The following is a 20,283-nucleotide window of genomic DNA, read 5'->3' on the forward strand; positions in this document are numbered from 1 at the left end:
GTGCAAGAAGTCCACTTTGGTTTTAATCAAGGAATGGGTACAAGGCATGAGAAATTTATGGCAGAGGTAAGACATTGATAGTGCTGTCCAAACACATTGCAACATATATATGCAAAAGTGAGGTAAGCCTTTTTTCTACTCTCCTTCAATTTATTTTCCAGTACTTCTAGGTATGTTTTTGGAAATAAAAATTGATAGTCTTGAGTGGTAAAACGTTTTTCAGCCAAAAGTTGAGTGTTTAGAAAACAAAGTTCTGTAATCGTGAATATGAGGGCAAAATCTCTTCCCTTTAGTGTGCTTTGTACAAGGGAACAGGAATCATGTGTAGGAGATTTTTTCCCAATGGTCGGAGAGCGCAAAGTAGGTACTCTGTATGTCTACACTTCTCTCCATCTCTGTTCTCAAGGGGCTCAGAATCTCTTCCTTGTCCCACATTGCCTTGTGGCTGTAAGGTAGAGGAGTTGTCATGCTGAACAAGTATATGGAGAACTGGGGAAAACACCCTGAGGAAAACCAGGGAGTGGTAGTGGCAGTGCTGGGTGATGAGAGGTCATTTCAAATTACATATGTAATATGCATAATATTTTTGTGTAACCAAACAAGTATGTAGTAACAGAGCTCAGTGAGTGAGAGGATGAAGGATTTTTTCAAGCTTCCTTATGATGTGTATGCAAAAGGGATATTGTATTGTTCTTTAACAGTCTCCATTGCTTCAAAGATCAAAAGGAACTACACTGGTAATCTAGTACAGGTCATGGCTTCATATGCTTGGCAGTCAGAAGGAAATGGTTTTGCTCCTGCTTTCATCTTTATTAACAGTATAAAAGGACTTTTATTTGCTTTTTAGCAACTTACCAATCATATTCGGGATACCCTGCCAGCCTTCAGAAGCAAACTCCAGAGCCAGCTGCTTTCTATAGAACATGAAGTAGAGGTATACAAAAACTTCAGACCAGAAGATCCAACCAGAAAAACAAAAGCCCTGTTGCAGTGAGTGCCTAGTCTTTTGTCTGCTTTTCGACTTTGTTTGGGTTTGTTGGGTTTGGGATGTTTTTTTTTCTGATTGGTTTAAATTTAAAGATTAGGATACAGTTAAGGATTCTATATGCAAACTCCAAAGAATTCTGTGCTTGATGTTCCAAAACACTTTATTTACTTCACAATTTCAGCAGAGTTTTCCCTAAATTAATTTTAGTAATCCTAGAAAAGAGAGAAAGCAGAGCAGGAAAAGATGGGCAACATAGATGATCAAGGTAGGAACCTGCTTCTGACTGTATAGATGCATTCTTCAGCCTGCCAAAAAGATGATGTCAAGCAAGTGACGGAGATTGTGTTAGAAGTGTAAGATGAGGAGTCTGAAAGGAGAATAGGGGATGCTTTTTTTTCCAATACAAAAACTTGCCTCTCCAAAAGAAGTGAGGATCACAAGATCAAAATTAATCATAGATGGTAGTCCTTCATGTGATGTGCACCGAAGCCACCAAGCTATTTGCTGCAGGAGCTGATACTAAAAATTTGTGTGCTTTCAGAAAGTAGCTAGGCAAATTCTTGGGATGGGGAAGACATTTAAGGTTGGTATGTACAAAGACAAATTCCTGCTGTATGGAATCCATGAACAGCAATGTGTTGAGGCCAAGAGAGTATTCTGGAGAAATATTACTGTGTACTTGCTCTTTTCTCCTAGGCACTTACTGTTGGTGACTGTCGTGATATGGCTTTTATTCCACTGTACTGACATGGCAGATGTTGACCCTTTTGGGCTCAAGGAGTCATGGATTGAATACTGTTGTTGTCAGAGGAATTGCAATGATTTCTGGAGCTACATTATTGTCATAAGTCCTAAAGTAGAAAGCTTTTTTCACTGCTGAAGTCACTGTCCAGTTTGTCTCATCCACAAAATAAGTCTGTCTGAGACTTTGATAACACTGTTTTGAAGTGATAGAACAGAGATGACTGTTTATTGGACTTTGGATCAAGTGAAAGTGGAATCAGAGCCCTTTCTTTATAGTGATTTTAGTTTTAAGGAAAAAGAGCAGTGCCGACATTTCAAGTTGAAGCCCAGTTAGCATCTGCTGCTTTGCTTCATGCAACTTCCTCACTTGGTCTGTTTCCAGGGATGCGTGATACTCAGTATTGTGTACCTTTTCACCTGAAAGGTCTACCATTTTCTCTCTCTCTTTCTCTTTTCCCCCCTCCCCCCCCCTTTTTTTTAATTATAGCCCTCTGCAGCCACTTTTTCTATTAATATGCAATTAAAATTTGTTTCAAAGAAGGGGAAGCATCTAAAGGAAGAAAAAGAGAGATGTAGAATGTACTTTCTCTCATATATGACTATTTTCACATTCCTGCTCTGATTTCAAAGGTTTTCAGCCTTTTTTCGTTCTCTGGGGTAGATGGTAATAACACTGGACTGTGAAAATACGTACATTTTGGGCAGGATTCATTCTCTCATTAGAAGTCTGGAATTCAGAAGAGAAAATGGTCACCTGAATTAATGACTCTTTCTTCAGGCAGCTGAAGACTGATTTATTTCTTGGTTTTGTAACACCTGTGTCTGAAAGAGTACACATAAGTCTGTCCCTCATGACTTGACTAAAGATATTTTGGTTAAAATAAAAACAGAGGGACATCCTCTTTGACTCTTCCATGACAGTACAACACAGGAGGGTTTTTTCACTCTGTATTTCGTGACTTAACTGCTAGAAACACATGTGAAGTGTTATGAATTGTTAGGTGTTGCTGGTATCTTGTGCTTGTTCTACTATTATAACATGTTCTAAAGGAAAAAGAATTTAATTCCATTTCAGCCTAGGTCATCCTACTTGCTACTTCTCTGCGTAGTTTTTTGTAATTCCTTTGTTCTAAGTGAGTGCTATAGGAGAAATTGACTTTTTTTGTCAGTAAAAATTCTCTTGCTTTCCCTTTGTCTTTTGGAGTGTGGAAAGTAATGTAACTAGAACCCTTTTCTCCGATTCTTGACAACAAGTTCCATAATGCATGTAAGAAAAAAATAAAAAATCTGCCTCACCTCACCCCATAGATGATCTTAAGTTTCTGCAGTCCTCTTCAAAAATTAAGTCTGGGGCCCTACTCTTAGATTCTTTCTATAATTCTGTTAACCTAGCCATCATCTAAGGTTTATGTACAGTTGATATATGCAATGTTACTTTTTGGCAGAATCTGTCATTTCAAATACTTAAACTCCTCCCCTCCCCTCCCCCCCCCCCCAAAAAAAAAAAAAAAAAAAAAAAAAGGAGCTACCCATGAATCTTGCATAACTGGAGGAATTCTCCTGTGTGTTCTTGTAAATGCTCCAGCTGCAGAAGTCTAAGCACAACCAAGCTGGAGCTTGTGGTACTGACAGCTGCCACATTGACGTGCACTGCATCTTGGGCTAGCTTTTTGGCACAGGAAAGTAAGTTCCTTAGCAACCTCTTCCAAATTTTTCAACACTGGATCAGCTTAGTGCCTTGATTCACATCATACTATTGGACTGTATCTTTTGGAAAGATATTAGAACGATCAAAGGGTCATTGTGGAGAAGTCAACTCTCTGCAAATGGTACCTTTTGCCATAAGATTGAAGATTTTTCCTTGTGGTGGTCTGTCCTATTGATCTCTGCAGCTTCTGGAATAGAATCTAAATATGGATGTGCTTTTCTATTAAAGTACAGTAAGTATCGTAACTTAAACTTTTATTTGCTCAATCCTGCTAAAAAGACTTACCACTTTTTCTTGTCCTATAAATAAAAAATTAAAGATTTATGTAATGAATAATGGTAGCATTTACAATTTTGTGATCATTAATAAACATGAATGTGGCCTGGTACCCTGCTGTATTTGTAGCTGACTTTAATATACAGTTTAATAAAAAAGTATTTTTTCTAGAATACATTTATGAAGAGAGAAAATAACATACTAAGCTGTGTCATGTGAGAGAGTAGGGGTGCAGGGGGGTGTATGTAGATATGGGGTTTATGGATTGGCAGCTTGACTGAATGAATTGTTACAGTCACTTACCAATTTCTAAATATGTTTTAATAGGCACTGGTAGTCACATAGTACTGAAATAAGATTTGGTAGTTGACATGCTTAAATGGTTGTTTGTGTGTTTTTTTGTGTTTTTTTTCCTCCCCCCGCCCCCCTTTTGAAATTTAGGATGGTACAACAGTTTTCAGTGGACTTTGAAAAAAGAATCGAAGGATCAGGAGATCAGGTTGATACACTAGAACTTTCAGGAGGTGCCAAAATCAATCGTATTTTCCATGAACGTTTTCCTTTTGAACTAGTGAAGGTATTTATCCATCTTCTTGGTGTGCTTTGTGTTTTATTTATGTATTCTTATGTTCATACTGATAGTAGTAAAGCCAAGATAAGGTCTGACTGGAAGAACATACTCTTAACTGTGGAAAAAATTACATGAAGTTATAATTGAGACATCTGGCTTCATTTCATTTTGAATACTGACACATTCCTATATTCTGAAATGTAGGAATTAAAATATAATTATACTTCCAGGTCTTACTATTTTCCATGCTTTTTAATTGTTTTGTCACAAATGGCGTCTTCCTTCTGGTTAGGTGGGGCAGGCAAAACCACAGTTGGTGAATTAAGTTGTTGTGTTCAAGTAGCTAGTATCTATTAAAATGAGTTATGGAAAATAGCTGTTTTCTGCGTTTTCTGCTTCCTGTATTCAGTGCATTAAATCAAAGCCAGCTTTCAGCCCTACGCTTTCATAGTGGGAGGTGGAGCAGAAGCAAATTTGGTGTTTTGAGATAACATTTCTCCTTTTGATGCATCTCTTCTTGCTTACCCATTCTTTGGGTAACAGTCCCAATGGGGTGTTAGGTAATGAAATCTGGTTTCCTACACTGTGTTCACAGAATGACAGCATGGTCAGGGTTGGAAGGCACCTCTGGAGACCATCTAGTCAACCCCCCACTAAAGCAGGGTCTTCTCCAGCAGGTTGTACAGAGTCACGTCCAGGCAGGTTTGAGCGTCTCCAGAGGAGACCCCATGGCTTCTCTGGGCAGCCAGTGCCAGGGTTCCGTCACCCTCAAGGTGAAGCTCTTCCTCTTATTCCTCTTACTCAGTTTGTGCTCATTGCCCCTTGTCCTGTCGCTGGGCACCAGTGAACAGAGCCTTGCCTCGTCCTCTTGGCACTCGCTCTTAAGATCTTTGTAGATATTGATAAGATCCCCCCTCAGCCTCCTCTTCTTGAGGCTAAACAGGCCTGGCTCCCCCAGCCTTTCCTCATACAGAAGATGCTCCACTGCCCTCATCAGCTTTGTAGCCTTTGCTGGCCCCTCTCCAGCAGTTCCCTGTCTGGAACTGGGGAGCCCAGCACTGCACACAGCGCTCCAGGCGCGGCCTCAGCAGGGCAGAGCAGCGTGGGAGGCTCACCTCCCTCGACCTACTGGCCACGCTCCTCCTCACGCACCCCAGGATCCCACAGGCCTGCTGGCCCACACAGGCACACTGCTGGCCCATGGGCAACTTGCTGCCCACCAGCACTCCCAGGCCCTTCCCCGCAGAGCTGCCTTCCAGCAGGCCAGCCCCCAGAACGTACCGGTGCATGGGGCTGCTCCCCGCCAGGCGCGGGGCCTCACACTCGCCTTGGCTGAACTTCTCTGGGTCCGTCTGCGCCCAGCTCTCCACCCTGCCCTGGTCTCGCTGAACGGCAGCGCAGCCGCCTGGGGCTCCAGCCACTCCTCCGGGTGCCGTATCCCCAGACACCTGCCTGAGGTGCCTCTGCCCCTTCATCCAGGTCATTGATAAATAAGTTGAACAAGACAGGACCCAGTGCTGACCCTGGGGAACACCACTGAATAAGTACATGAGATGTGCATGAATGTTACATATTCTTTGATATTTTTTTTCTGTCGCTGCAGTGATGTCAGCTTTCCCTCACCATCAACTTTACTGTATCTCGAGTCTCCATTTTTTTTACACTTTTCCATAGCTTGGTTTCTACCTGTTCAACTTCCTTGACATCCCCTAACTTTCAGTTGGGTGAGAGCCATTCAGGGTTGTGGCTGGTTCCGAGGTTTCAGTGAGGTGGGTCAAGTGGCAGCAGTCCAACAAAACAGATGACAGTTGGGCTTAGGTGATGACCCGTTTCATTTGAGACAACACGTAACTTATTGTTCAGCCAGCTGGCTTTCAAGAAAATGAAAGAAAAGCTTTATAAATTAAAAACTGAGGTCACTCCTTTCTTAAATTTGGTTGAAAAACAGTAGGATGGGAAGGGGAGGATAAATAGACCATAATCACAGAAGTTGCACCACTTTAGGAAACCAGGCTTAAAAAAACCAAAAAAGTTGCAACTTTCCAAATACTGTTTCTGGCTTACTCTATTGACTCTATAAAATCATTCCAGCTGTTGGTATATGTGGAATGGAAGGGTACACAGTTTTAAACAGTCCTTACTGCTGCCTGTATCCTTAGTGTTGAAGTGTTCTAAAATACTTATGCTTTGTTTAGTGTAATTAGAAATGAAATGAATATTTTGCCAGTTGAATTTGCCTGTCTTCCAGTTATATTGGGAGAGGTAATATTTGGTGTTTTATTAAAACCTTCACCTAAGATGATCTCATATACTTTTGTTCCTTTAGATGGAATTCAATGAGAAGGAACTGCGGAGAGAAATAAGTTATGCCATCAAGAACATACATGGTATCAGGCAAGTGTTCCTGTGTTTTCAAGCCCAGTCACATGACAGACTGGTGTGCTTTTTTTATGCTGTGGAGACGCTGGCTGTTGACTGCTAGACCATGTTACTAATGCACTGCTCTCAGCAGCTGACTATTGTGGTTTGTTTTTTTTTCTTCCATTCCTTTACACTTCCGTGGAAAGAGTTTTTCAGGTCGCTATTTTGGGCCAAACAGTTGGTTTGCCCAAAGAGGTTTAATTTACCTGGAAATGCTGGAAAATTATTTTTCAGAGAAAATCAATGACTTTTTTTCTGGTAGTGTCTGCAGTTGTGTTAAACTTGTATTCCTAAAAAGTCATAAGTTTTAGAAGGAAAACTTGTGTCTTGATATGGGAAAAAGACTTTCAGCTTGTATTGTAGCAGACTTTTTGTACTATCTTACTCTCCTTTATTCTCAACCGTTTTGTGACATGACAGATATACAAGCAAGCTGGCTGAGGTTTCACCTTGTGGATATCTCTGCAGTATATTATTCGGTTTGGGAAGAGGATGTATTTGGGGTTTGGAATGACCTAATTATTTCACTTTGGAATGATCAGTTTATTTTGGAGGGACACCTTATCGCATGCATACCCGTGTTTTGTTCTTTTGACAGTGGAACAGATTCCAAAAATCTTGGGTGGTTCTTCTGTGTTTGGGTGTTTTTTTGTTTTGTTTTGTAGGGATCCCCCATCCATATCCTCCTACCCACTTGTGAGTATGTAATATCTTTTGAAAGCATTGCTTACTGGCTTTGTTGTCCTTAGTGTTTTGGAATATGTTCTTTGTGTTACTTATACAGTAAATTCTCAAATGGTTGACTGTAGTAGCTGTGGTGCAGTATGTGAACTTTTCTGGCCTTATTGAAGTGTCTTGATGAGCAATTTTAAGTAGTGAACTGATAGATTTGGGCATGTTTTTATAGTTTGCTTTTTTTTAATATAATTTATCTACCAAGATAGACCTTTGCAAGGAGTGTTTGAAAGAGAAGTAAGGTCTATTTGTTTAGAAGTGGTTCTTGTGAGGAGTCTGTTACTCACAGTCCCATATGGAGAATTTCACCGTTGGTCACTGCAGGGTATATGAACCTATGTAACAGAAGCACATCTCCTGTTGCGAGTGAAAAATGCAGCTATAGGATTCTTACGGGTTTGCCATGCAAGTGATTGTGCATGGAGTGCTGCAGCTGCCATTCATTCCTTTGCTAAGGTTTGATGCACTGCTGAAGAGGTTTTACTGCATTATATCAGTACTCTTTAGAGTTCTTGCAGTCATCTTCAAGGAGTAGGACATATTTCTACTTTAATATTCTTAGAATTACATATTTTTTTTAGAGAAAGGAGCAAATTTACTTCTGTGGAAGTCCATGTAGGGTTTGTTACTACTCAACTCTAAGCCTCTGAAAATGAAAATATGAGCAATTCAAGTAAAAAAAAAAAAAACCAACTTCCTTGCATAATGTTTTTGTTACTGTCTTACATATTCTTCTGTGTCCACAGAACAGGTTTGTTTACTCCAGATATGGCATTTGAAGCCATTGTTAAAAAACAAATAGTCAAGCTGAAAGGACCTTGCTTAAAAAGTGTGGACCTGGTGATGCAAGAATTAATCAATACTGTCAAGAAGTGCACTAAAAAGGTAACTTGCAGATAGATCTGGTAATGTAAATATAATGTAATGGTATCATAGATAATACAAAGCCTGTCTTGCATTTTAGAGTATTGTAAGAGTTTTTTGATCTAGTCACTTCATGTACAGAGTAAGACTCTCTAAAGTAATTATGACTTCTGCAAAACAATTTAATGCTGGAAATGTTAGAGTATTTTATTCCTTTGTTTTGTGTGTGTGTGTGTATGTATATATATATATATATATATATATATATATATATAATATACACACACACCTTATGAATGGAGTTTTTTGGAGTCAAGAGTTGCCCCCAGTTTTCTTTTCATAAACATGTTGACATTGGTACTGAAAATGGAATGTAGGCAGCAATTCCATGGATGTGTAAATCAACAAAAAAAATATACTTTTAAGTTTTCTTTTCTAATGCTAATAAATGGAAGGAACAGTGAAGCTTTTCTAGAGTAAAGGCCTTAAATGTGTTCAGAGGCACCTATCAAGGAGAGAAAATTGCTTTTTCTATGTTGAAACTTTACCGGGTAGCACCGCAGTTCTTTGCAGTGTAGTAGGTCCACAACTTTTCTTCTGCTTATTGCATACACAACCCCAAAATGTCTGATCTCCAGCTGTCGAGAAGTTAGAAGTGGAAAGGTAGGAAGACTTAATCTCCCTCATATTTGTACATCCTTGTGTCAGTGTTGATGGATGAGCTTGCTACACAGAAATGTTGAACATTCAAGTGGGAAGAACTGCTGAGCATCGATCTTCCTGATGTGAAAATCAAGATCCTGCAAGTGTAATGAATTAAGAGATAAGTTCATCAAAACTAAACATAGCATTACTATGAGTATTTGGGAGTGGTTTTCCTGAAGTGTGTGCTTGGGTTGGCATATACTCTTAGAATAAACCTCAAACTTCACATCCCCCAGCTGTGGCTAAGGAAACATGTCAGATACATTAATATGAAGCTTTTTTTTCCTCATGCTTTTCACCTTCCTTTGTAGGGAAGTTGTCATCTGTAAATACTGTGACTGGCTTGTCTGGAGCATTGACAACTAACAATTGCTGATTTTCAGTTCTCTTTTCTCCCATTACTCTGTGGTATTCTAGAAGATCCCATTGACTCTTGTAGACTCCTTAACTAACTGGCTACTTTTATGGAGTCACCTTCTGTTCATCTGTCTTTCCCACCATCTCAGAGTGCAGGGTACCCAAATAATAGCAAGTACAGGAGCAGTTCTGGGATGTAAGCACAGGTATGCTGGCATTGTTGAAAATATCCTGTCACATCCTTTGCGTTTTTCCAAATAATGCAAATTTTTTTGTACCGATGAGCAGATAAAGGAGTTATTTCTTAAAATAGGAAAGGGTGACAGTCTTTTTGACAAAGATCATAGAGAAGTGGACTCACTGCAATATTTTGAGTGGAGTTTCCAGTGTTTTTCACTTCTTTCAAAGTTCGGAAAATATGTCAATTGAATGAATTATGCAGATTCTTTTCCAAGCGCTATTGGCCAAATTTACTTTTGCATTTTGCTGGTTTTAAGTATTGTTACTGAGATGTAAAGATACTGCCACAAGGTGGAGCCTTCAAAGAACAAGAAACTTGGAGATTATTTAAAGCACCACTCTGGAATTATGAAAGGCATGGAGAAACCTCACCCCAAGGCTGATAAACTGTGGTTCATATGTCCAGAGTGTCTTTTCCTCAATGTTCCTTGGAGCAAAAACACAGGAACCATCCAAGGGTTTAAGTCTCTCCAGTTTCTCTGGAAAATGACCATTAATAGCAAGTAAGATGTGCTTTGCAGTGTAGTTAACGTTTAGCCCAAGCATTTATAATAATTACCTACTTCCAAAGAAGAAAGCTGGAGGCTCCCCTGTTTATATTCTGCTGAAGCCTCCCTGCAGGTGTAAATTTCTGTTAATTTTGCTTTTCAGTTAGCAACATATCCAAGGTTGTGTGAGGAAACAGAAAGAATTGTTGCTGGCTACATTCGTGAAAGAGAAGAGAAGACCAAGGATCAGGTGAGAATGAATAGGAGATCTAACAGTTTGAGGAAGTGTGTGAAGGAGGAAAGTTCTTGTGTACAAAGTACAGTAAGACAATGAAAGATTTTTCTTCTTTTTTTTTTTTTATTTTTTTTTTATTTTTTTGCCCCGGTAGGCTGCATGTTTCAGAGGGGAAAAGAAATTGTTCCTCCACCACTGAGCTTTGACAGAAGGGACTGCAATAGTTACAGAAAATGCTAATCTGGTCTTTCAAGATTAGGATTGATGGCTTAAAGTAGCGTTGGCTTGTTCCTGTGCCACAGTGTGCCATCTTCTTAGCTGTACCACAACAGCTGTTTGTGGGAAATCAATTAATGATTAAACAAATGCACACAGAAATATCCAGCCTTTTTTCTACTTTTTCCCTTTTTTTTTTTTTTTTTTTTTAGCATACCCATCCAATGTTGTAATTGCAGTGAGGCCCACAAGCAATTGTAGTGGGACTGTTGTGGGAGTGACGAGCTTTCCTTCAAGTTGTTTGTTTTTTTTTAAATTAATTTCAGAGAAACTTGTTCAGAACATTTATCACCCAGCTAAGCACTCCCAATCTAGGAAACCTCAAAGCTTAGATTACATGTGAGAAAATCCACTGGAAGTGGAAACAGGAATTACTGTCTAGAGAGTGCAGAGTGTGACAGTAGGAATATTTGGGGAAGAAGGCAGAGCTCCTAAGTTGTTTTGGACTCCTGGCTCTCTATTCCTGTCCCTGTGTGAGCTAGGGAGCTGTACAGCATGTTCTGCTTCTTTTCCTTTAATCTGTGCTGTGAATGTAGTCTTTAAAGTAATTTTTTAAAACTGTATTTTGCTAGGCTTGTTCTTGCAGGGAGTTCTAGTTAGCACACTTGGTTATTTCAAAATTTGGAAAAAGATACAATTTACTTAGAATTATTGAGTATTTTTTTAAATATTATCCCATTCTTCATTGTGTGCACATACCTGGCAACTTCCCAGAACAAAGTATAAAATACCAGCTTTCTGTAAATGCCAAGAATTGGTCAAATAGGTTATTGTCACATATTCACATCATTATTTATGCTGTTAGCAGTTATCGTTACTAAATCAAAACATTAGTGAGGATATATTCAGTGGTAAGAGCTAGACCCAAATCCTTACTATCATTTGCTCTGAGTGAGACACCTAGTATCTTCTGGAAATTGTGAAGATTTTGGGACTGATGCTGTGTTTGAGGAGCTGTGCAGAAATACTTTGAAGAGATTAAATGCTACCATTTGGGAGCAATAGTTTTTTTCCTTGCCTCTTGCTGATAACTGGAAGTCTGAATAGACGGGGGCAAAGGGCAGTCTCACACATGTTCAAGAAGCTGTTTAAGGGTGGGATGAGCTTTCTTTAATACCTTAGCAAGTTCTTTGCCAAGTTAGATTATCAAGTTTAAGTCATATTCCGTCTCCGGGCTATTGAAGGACTGGCAAGTGGTAAGTACACAAACCATTCATTCTGTTATTTCATTGACTAACCCACCTTTCGGGCCAGATGTGTACACCACAATGGCTGTCTCATACCTGTACTATATGGTTTCTGGGCCAGGGCTAACTTACCTATGACTTCTGATTTTAGATTTAAGGTTCAGGTTCCTTGCTGGCTTGGCTGGAATGCTACAAGTAGACAGAATTTTGCTTAACTTGCAAAATGTAGAGCTAGAGTCAATGTTATATGTTATTAAATTCTCTCTGGCCATGTGTGATTGATCTTGATGAAGTGAACAAGGGCCAAGATAGTGAAAAATGAGGTCTGTCAGGAAAAAAATAGGAAGAGGGAGTAGCTGTTCTGTAGTCTCAAGCACACAAACAGAAGTGGTGGGATTTAGAAAATATTGTTGCTTTTGGCTTGAACGATTGAAAGCAATATTCAATAATGCAGAAGACTCAAAAGTTCTGTTCTTTTCTCCCTTCCTTTTCCTCAATCTCTCCCTCGACCTTACCCATCCTTTTTTTTCTCTCCTGTCTCCCCTAATAGGTGCTGCTGCTGATTGATATCCAGGTTTCTTACATCAACACCAACCATGAAGACTTCATTGGCTTTGCAAAGTATGTATATAGAAACTGTGATACAATGACACTGTCAATCTTGGTAGTTTGGGTTTTATTTGTTGTTTGGGTTTTTTTTTTTTCAACTGAGTTCAAAACACAAGTCCTGAAGTGTGACAGTGAAGATGCAAGCTGCAAAGTCCCAAACACAGAGGAGCATGTTCTTTCTCATTATACAGTGTTGAACTATGTCCTGCTTTTAGGGGGTTCTTTATCCCAGTTCACAAGCCTGGTTTCACTGAAGCTGAAGCTTATGCCTTGGTCTGGAATCACATAGTCTCAGGAAGCAGCTTTGGCAAGCCGAAGCCTTCACTGTATCCATTTTAGGACCACAGAAATGTATAGTATTGGTGGTCTTTCCACATTGTTGCTAACGCATATTTTGGGAGCTGTGATTCCATGTGAAATAGTGTTGCTCAGAGTAATGGATGTCACTGAATTGTGAGTGTGCCTGCTGTTTGGCTGTAGAGAATAATAGTAGCAGAGTGCCCTGCAGGGCCTGGTATGACGTTCTCCTCACTCAATTGAAGAGGCTGTGAGAATATTCTCCAGAATGTTCTCCCTCGGCTTCCAGCAATTTGTGCCTCAGGGACTTCATACCAACACTTTGACACTAGTAAAAACATTAAACATGTCTTCACTCTTTGAAGAATAAATGTTCCTTCAGTCATATTCATGCCATATTTGCCATAATAGTGTTTGGAATCCAACAGGTTTCATCCATGTGGGATGCTGGCAACAGAGTTTGGCATCGCAGTATGTATTATGCTATGGCCTATTCACGCTGTGAAGGAAGGTCTACATCTTTGGCAGCGTGCCTTGAAGGTTTAAAACATGGAGTTCAGTAAGCTGAGAGGGGAGAAGGCAAAGCTGGGTACTGTTGATGTGTTTGGTTTGAGCAACTTTCTCTAGAATTGTTTGCAGGTCCTAGATAACTTTATCAGTTCTCTTGACAAATGGCAGGATGTTGTAGGAATGGTAGCTGGCCTTCCAGAGGTCAAGATAACAACCTGCCTGCTATTTGCTACTTTTCATCCTTTTCTGACAGGAAAAAGCCTGCTAAAAACACTCCATATATATTCGTGGCATGTGTTGTGGCCTTGGGAAGTCACATAGTCCAGCCTCCTGCTCAGAGGAGGGTCAATGCTGAGGTCAGACCAGGTTGCTCAGGGCTTTGTGCAATCAGATCTGGAAAACTTCCAAAACTGGAGATTCTGCAGCCTCTCTATGCAGCTTGCCTTTCCTCACTGTGAAAATATTTTTCTTTGTGTCAAGTTGGAACGTTCCATGTTTCATAGACTCTGATTCTGGAGTGCCAGGTATATCTGGAGCTATTTCAGTATGTCTTTGCCTTGGAAAAATCCCCCTCATAGATGCTGCTGCTGGGGCCCATAGTTCAGTCTGTGGTCCTCGCTGCTCTGCTTTTTCTAAGGAATTGCAATGACCAAGTTCAGTTTCTTGGGGAAGCTCCTTCCTCTTTTGCCACTTGAGATCTAGAAATCCCCAGCTGCTGTGCACAGGGTATAAGCAGATAACAAGTAGCTCTTCGCTTAAGTTCACTGATAAGTTTAAGCAAGTGTTTGTGTAGGTTGAAACTGATGGGGAGTATCTTTGTTGACTTCTGCTCAACTGGAAGAGAAAACTTGCATAACTAAGAACAATTTAAACTGTAAAATATATTATGAGCTTAAAAGTAGAAAATACATATTTTAAACTATAATCATATTATTGTTATAGCAATTATGTTAGAACCAGAAAATGAAATAATTCTTGGGTAGCATATGGGCTTCTGTAGTATATAAATATCCTGGACTATAGATTCCTCAGATTCCATAGTGTTTCCTTTCTTTTGCTGAGTCTTCTAGCCAGTTGTCTCGTGTCTGCAGTGTTTTATCAGTCCAAGTCCTGTGAACCTTGTTCATAATAATGAAAGCACAAGATACTCCAAACTACCTTGCAGCATTGCAGGGCCTAAGGCAGGCACAGCTGATGTGATTTGACTTGAGAAGGATTTAAGAATGCCAGTGTTTAGAACAACTTTGTGTAGTTATGAAGTTGTGAAATCTTAGAATGTTAATGTTTTCGCATTTAGTGGAATGAGTTGTTAAATGTTGGGATTGGTTTTGTTTCTAGTTGGTGTAACTCAGACACAACTATATGCTTCAATCTATGTAGAGAGTAATTTGTATTTAGAACAATAAATAGAGGACCAATTGTTGGGTTATTTCTAAAAGGCATAGGTTTCTCAGTATGATGTTAGTGGTCTGATTAGCTGTCCTAAGGTCATAAAATAAAATTAAACCCCCAAAACCCCAAACGAAACAAAAAAGAATGTCAATTAGGTTTCCTAAAACCATCTCATGTGTGTTTCTCGGACAACAAATCTGAATTGGTAAGGGGTTGGTGCTGTGTTTTCTGTGTGCATGTTATGTAATCATAATTTATGCACCAAAGCTTATGCAAGTCAGACAATGCACCAGAAAGACACAGTGTTATTTGGTCAAAAGGATCTGGATGATTGAGAGCTCAGCCCAGTGAATAGGCACACGGAATAAACGTCCTTGTGGATCTTCTCACAGGCAGCCTGTGGACTGCTGGTTTGACAGAGTGTGGTTCAAAGGGCAGGATCAGAATTGGGACAGGATTGAGTCTGGTGATTCAGCAATTCTTTGGAACAGCAGCTGCGCACAAAACAGTTGCAGGATTGGTCCATAGGCTGTGATCCAAGCCCATATTTCTTTCTTTCTTACTCTTTCAGAGTAGTGTTTGTAGCTGACCTAATATCAATGCCTGGTGGAATGGTATAGTCTGATCCAAAAAACCCCTTCCTGTCACCAGTGGCCACTCTGGTGGTTGAGTAGCCAAAGCCTGCTCTCTGAACACTTTTCTTCCTCTTTCCAGCAATATTTTAATTTTGTGGCCTAACATTTACAAACCACCGCATAATGCAAATGCTTTTAGAATTAATGGAAACTTGCGTGGTTTTGAGAAAGGAGTGTGTTTTCTTTCAGGAACTGGGATTACTAGAGTTCAAGAATTGAGCAAAGTATTTTAAATATTGTTTGATTTTAAATAAGCTCTATTCTTATGTGATTCCAGCTTTTTGAACCAGCTTTGTGACAGCTTCATCCATTGGTTATATTTACACCCTCAAAGTGCATATAAGTATTAGAATAATATCCAAAACAAACTGTCAAGGCAAAGCTATTAAGGAGCCTCCAGCAGGGGAGGATTTTGTTGTACTGCACTAAATAACAGAAAAAGCATGCTTTTTGTCTCAGTTGAATATTTATAGAGGCTAATGTTTCCAACGTTACCCACATGAGCCGTATTTTCTCTGTGCTTTTAGTAACCTTTACCAATCCAAGTAGGATTTTGTTACAAAGGAGATGATTAGTGGGAGCTATCTGCTGTCCCTTCTGTCCTAAGCAGGCGTTCCTATACTGGAAGAAAAAGTAGTTGAAATATGCACATATATGCAATGATTTTGCTGTGTTTCTTTGTTACTCTAGCTTTCTGTGCTGGAATCAGAAGTAACTATTACTGCTAAAAATCTATTCCTCCGGAACTGGCTCTAGTTCAAGTTTCTTCAGTATAACTCTTTTCCTCTGCTTCCCTTAGTGCCCAACAAAGAAGCAGTCAGGTTAACAAAAGTGCAGTGGGAAATCAGGTAGGCACCTAACAGAGAATGGATAATGGCATGTGCAAGTTAATCCAAGCTGTTTGGTTTTCTTGGCTGCGTTTATTTGTTTCAAGTGTCATTTACCTTTTCTGCTTCACACATACATAAAATGTGTCATCATTGCCTTGTTTTACTGAATTTTTCAGAGCCAACTGACTTTCATTGTTACCATCATTTATTGTTTAATATTTCTGCTGCTGCTTGCACCGCTGGTTAGTGTCCCCCCTCCCATGTATTGAATCTTTCATGTTATGCATCAGTATATTTTGTCATTAACTGCAAACCTGTGAATTTCAGAATCCAAAATGCTGGTGAGTACTTGCTTGTGTGTGCTTTGTCATAGTTGTTTTACTGGTTCTTATGTGTTCAAAGCTTAATAGCAGTGAAGGGACAATTCAGCAAGCAAAAGTGGATTTGCCTTTACCTCTTGTGAAAACTTTCAGTTGATGACACAAAGATGTTGATTATGTACCATAGGCTTCTCTCAAAGTAAACAAAGAATAACTGGTTGATGGTCTCAGACTAATCAGCATTTTCACTGAGATTCGTTAATGAAACTACTTGTTTATTTTTAACACATAAGAATATGGGATTGATTTTTGCAAGATGCTAAGTGCTCCTGAGCTTTGCTTCTTTCTTTGCTTTTGTGTGGGCCAGGGGTGCTCAGTACTTCACAGGATCAGTCGTCTTTTTTATGAGAGATGAAAACAATGAAAATGCTACAACTTTGAGGGCTTCTGCTCACTTACAGGGTTTTGCAAAGTCTTAAACAGAAAGGAAATATGGAATCAGAGCATACCTTACAAGGAAATGAAAAATTCTAGTAAAAATAAGAGAATGAAATTTTGTATAAATAATTACTGGTATTGAATGTCTTCCCGATGTTTTTATGTGCAATTTGGTCAAACAAAGCTCAGAAGGTGAAAGATCAGGGTTTTCAAATGTGACCACTGAGTTCAGATCCCTCAGGTATAAACCTGACATTTCAGAAAGTCTCCAATTCTGTTGTTGTTAGTGAGAGTTCTAGCATTTTTTGAAAACTTAGTCATCTTTTTGGGGATAGAAATCCAACCTCTTCCTCCTACCAAGAAACTTCTAGTTATTTCTGAGACGTTAGTTAAAATAATCCATTAACTTCTTGAATGTGATGGTCCCCCACAGCCTGACCAGCATGAGTGGCATTTTTGATGTAATATATGGTCTGGACTAAAATGAAAAAAGTCGAAAGGTCTAAACACTGAAATGGCTTCAAAGACTAGTGTCTCCCCTCTGAGGAGAGATTTCCTTCTTGTCTAGCTGTGCTGGAACATGTGTCAAACACAACAACCGTCATCACTTTGGAGTGTCCCATAAAAGGAAAATCAACCAACTATTTGACTCTTCAAAAATACACAGATAACATGAATGATTTTTTTAATTAAGTGAATGTTCTCTCTAAAGAACTGGAGAAAAAGCTTGGCGTTTTAAATTAGATGTTAAAACTTAATTACTTTTGGTATAAAGGACTTTGCTGAACCTTTTATTTTAAAGATAATAAAGAGATGTTTATAAGTTAATTGTTTGGAGTTGAAAAGAATGAGAAAGTGTTTCTGAAATAAAACTTCATTTTTGCAATTTGCTATTTCAGGGAACCAATCTACCGCCTTCAAGGCAAATTGTACGAGCTAAGTTCTGTAAGCTTTATTGTTGCTTTTTCATTTAGCTTCTCAGAGGGCAAAGTTTGTCTCTAACTCATTGGTTTGTGAAATACTTGCTACTAAACTATTTAATGTTAAACTGTCTTGTCTGTAACACTTCCTCAACAAAGTATAATTGCAGTTCATCACTTAACTGCTACTAACCTGCTGTTACAAGTATGAACTAGTATAACTTAAAATGTTGTAGAAAACTTTGAGTAAAATTAATATTTTTATAATTTACTGAGTTTCTCAAACTAAAATGACTAACTGGTTTATTCTGTTGGTTTATTTTATTATATAACTGGAAAGCAGTTTTTATCTGATGTGAGTGCCTCTATTCATAGTAACCTCTTTTTGAAAGGTGGGCAAATAAGTTTCTGGTAACCAAAAGGAAGCATTAGCTCTTGCGTAAATGAACATGCTGTTTATGGGTACAGGTACTGTTCTTGGTATTTTGTTTATGTAAAGAATTACTTCTGGTAGAAAATTTAAAGCCTTTTTAGCATTCTTTTCATAGCACCAGGAAGATCAATGTATCATGGACAGTCTTTTTCTAACCCTTCCACCTCATGAGTAAATAAATACGTGAATGCCTTTAATATTACTAATTAGAATTAATTGTCTAAACAGCGGTTAATTTTATAACAAGTTACTCCTGGTTCAGTGATGGTTAGGTGTAAGTAGTAAATCTCTGTATCATGTACATTCTTTGATAATATCTATGATGAAAACATATACATTTTTCCAGTTTGTTGCCATACCATCGAATTCTTCAGTAATCATTTCAAGCAAACTTATACTAAACTTACCTTGAATAAAGGAAAAAGGTCTAGGCAGCACTGATTCTAACAGCAGTTGAATTGAATCCCTCGGGAGGTGAAGATCATTAAGTTTTCCCAAAATAGTGGGATGCTCATTTGCAGTCTGTTGCTTTTCTTTTTTGTAGTGTGCTTTGAACTGGAATGATGCAGATAACAATTAACTATGTCTGTGTATCTCAGAAGCAAGATGAATGCAATGATATTGCATTTTTTGAAAGAAGTGTAATACCAATTCCTCTTAACATGTTTTTGCTTCTTTTTCCTCTACTACTAATTTATCCTCTCACGCTTAATCTTTGGCCTTTTTTGTTTGTCTTTTCTTTGCTACCGCCTGAGGTTTTGACCTGACTCCACAAAGTTTCTTTTTAAGCCACAGGTTAGTCTGTCTTCTAATTTGCTTGAAATAATCAGTGTAATGCTTGGTTTTACACAGCACACTAGCAAGATCTGGTTCCTGAAAGCTGACCCACTCTTAACTGTTGTGTATTTTGTGCGTTGAGATTTGTTTTGGTGACTAAAATTTAGTGTTGAAAGCTCTCCTTGATGATAAAGTTTGAAGATGAAGGTGTCATTGCTCCATGTGCCCAACTGATACTCTGTGTGTGAGAATGCAAGGTACTCAAATTATAGAGGATTATATGTAATGTATGTGAAATTCTCTTTTGTGTTTTGCTCCTGTGGCAAAATCTGCTGTGGTGCTTGAAGTAGCCCCTGTAATTAGAGGTGGGGCTTAGTCTGAACTATGAGTTTCAAGTCACTGTCCAAGTAATTTGGAGGTTTGGGTCTGAAGGCTTTGTTTGACCTGCCTCTTCTACAATCTTACGCCAGCCATCTGATTCACTTGTTATGGACACAAGTAGCATTCAGACCCCATCAGCTGGCCTGAACTATAGTGCTAATAAGTAACTTTTTCCCTGGTAACCCATTATTTCTTTTTTCTTTTTAATCTTCCTTTGTAGCATACTTTGCTGCTTCTTCAGATATACTTAAATCCTGTTACCTTGCATGAGCCAGAAAAAAATGTTTCCATTTCTAGCTACTTGCTTAAAAAATAATTCTATAAACATGTGCCCTAGTCAGTGAGGTGGTGGTGAAAAATCATGACAAGGCTGTGCTGTTAGAAATGGCAGTGTTTCTGTAGAAGAGGTGGCACCTGTGGACAACCACATAATGCTAAATTTTGAAATATCCTTGAATGAGACATGCTGCTGTTGAATCTTATCAAGATTCAACCTTATCAAGAACTTAGCAAGCTGAACCTTATCAAGACTAGAGAAGTATTGCTGTTCTAAATGGCCATTAACTATACTTATTTTTTAGGTTAAGATTCCTTCATGATTGACTTGATCACCTCAACCTTTGTTTAACTACATGTGGAAACATGTTTCAATTTTTCACTCGGAGTGCTTTATTTCAGTAAAGACTAAATTTTTCTTTATATTAGATGTGTTTAGGACTTAGGCCACTGTTATTGTGTCTGAGTTATGTGATATATTGTGCAGTGATTTTTTGGGGAAGCAATGTCACAAGATCTTGGTTGTGTCCAATATCAGAACAGATCTGATCACTTTATGCTCTGACATTTGGCAAATTGCAGTGAAACAGTGTATTAGGTTTCCCTTCTAACCTGTCGTTCCTTTTTAGCCTCCGTAGTGCAAGAATCTTCATAACTGAACCCAAAGACC

General features: G+C 38.8%; 1 protein-coding gene across 3 annotated transcripts in view; it reads left to right on the top strand.

Moving 5' to 3' along the window:
• DNM3 (dynamin 3) overlaps positions 1-20,283 on the top strand; it is a 187,147-nt gene that overhangs the window by 34,812 nt on the left and 132,052 nt on the right. For all 3 annotated transcript variants that reach the window (XM_055815066.1, XM_055815064.1, XM_055815065.1), the window contains exons 7-13: positions 848-990; positions 4,158-4,293; positions 6,614-6,681; positions 8,190-8,328; positions 10,261-10,347; positions 12,346-12,416; positions 16,038-16,086. In XM_055815066.1, the coding sequence (XP_055671041.1) occupies positions 848-990; positions 4,158-4,293; positions 6,614-6,681; positions 8,190-8,328; positions 10,261-10,347; positions 12,346-12,416; positions 16,038-16,086 (693 nt within the window). The remainder of the gene's footprint in view (positions 1-847; positions 991-4,157; positions 4,294-6,613; positions 6,682-8,189; positions 8,329-10,260; positions 10,348-12,345; positions 12,417-16,037; positions 16,087-20,283) is intronic.

This window comes from Falco peregrinus, chromosome 10 (genome assembly GCF_023634155.1).
Source record: "Falco peregrinus isolate bFalPer1 chromosome 10, bFalPer1.pri, whole genome shotgun sequence".
Lineage (NCBI taxonomy): Eukaryota > Metazoa > Chordata > Aves > Falconiformes > Falconidae > Falco > Falco peregrinus.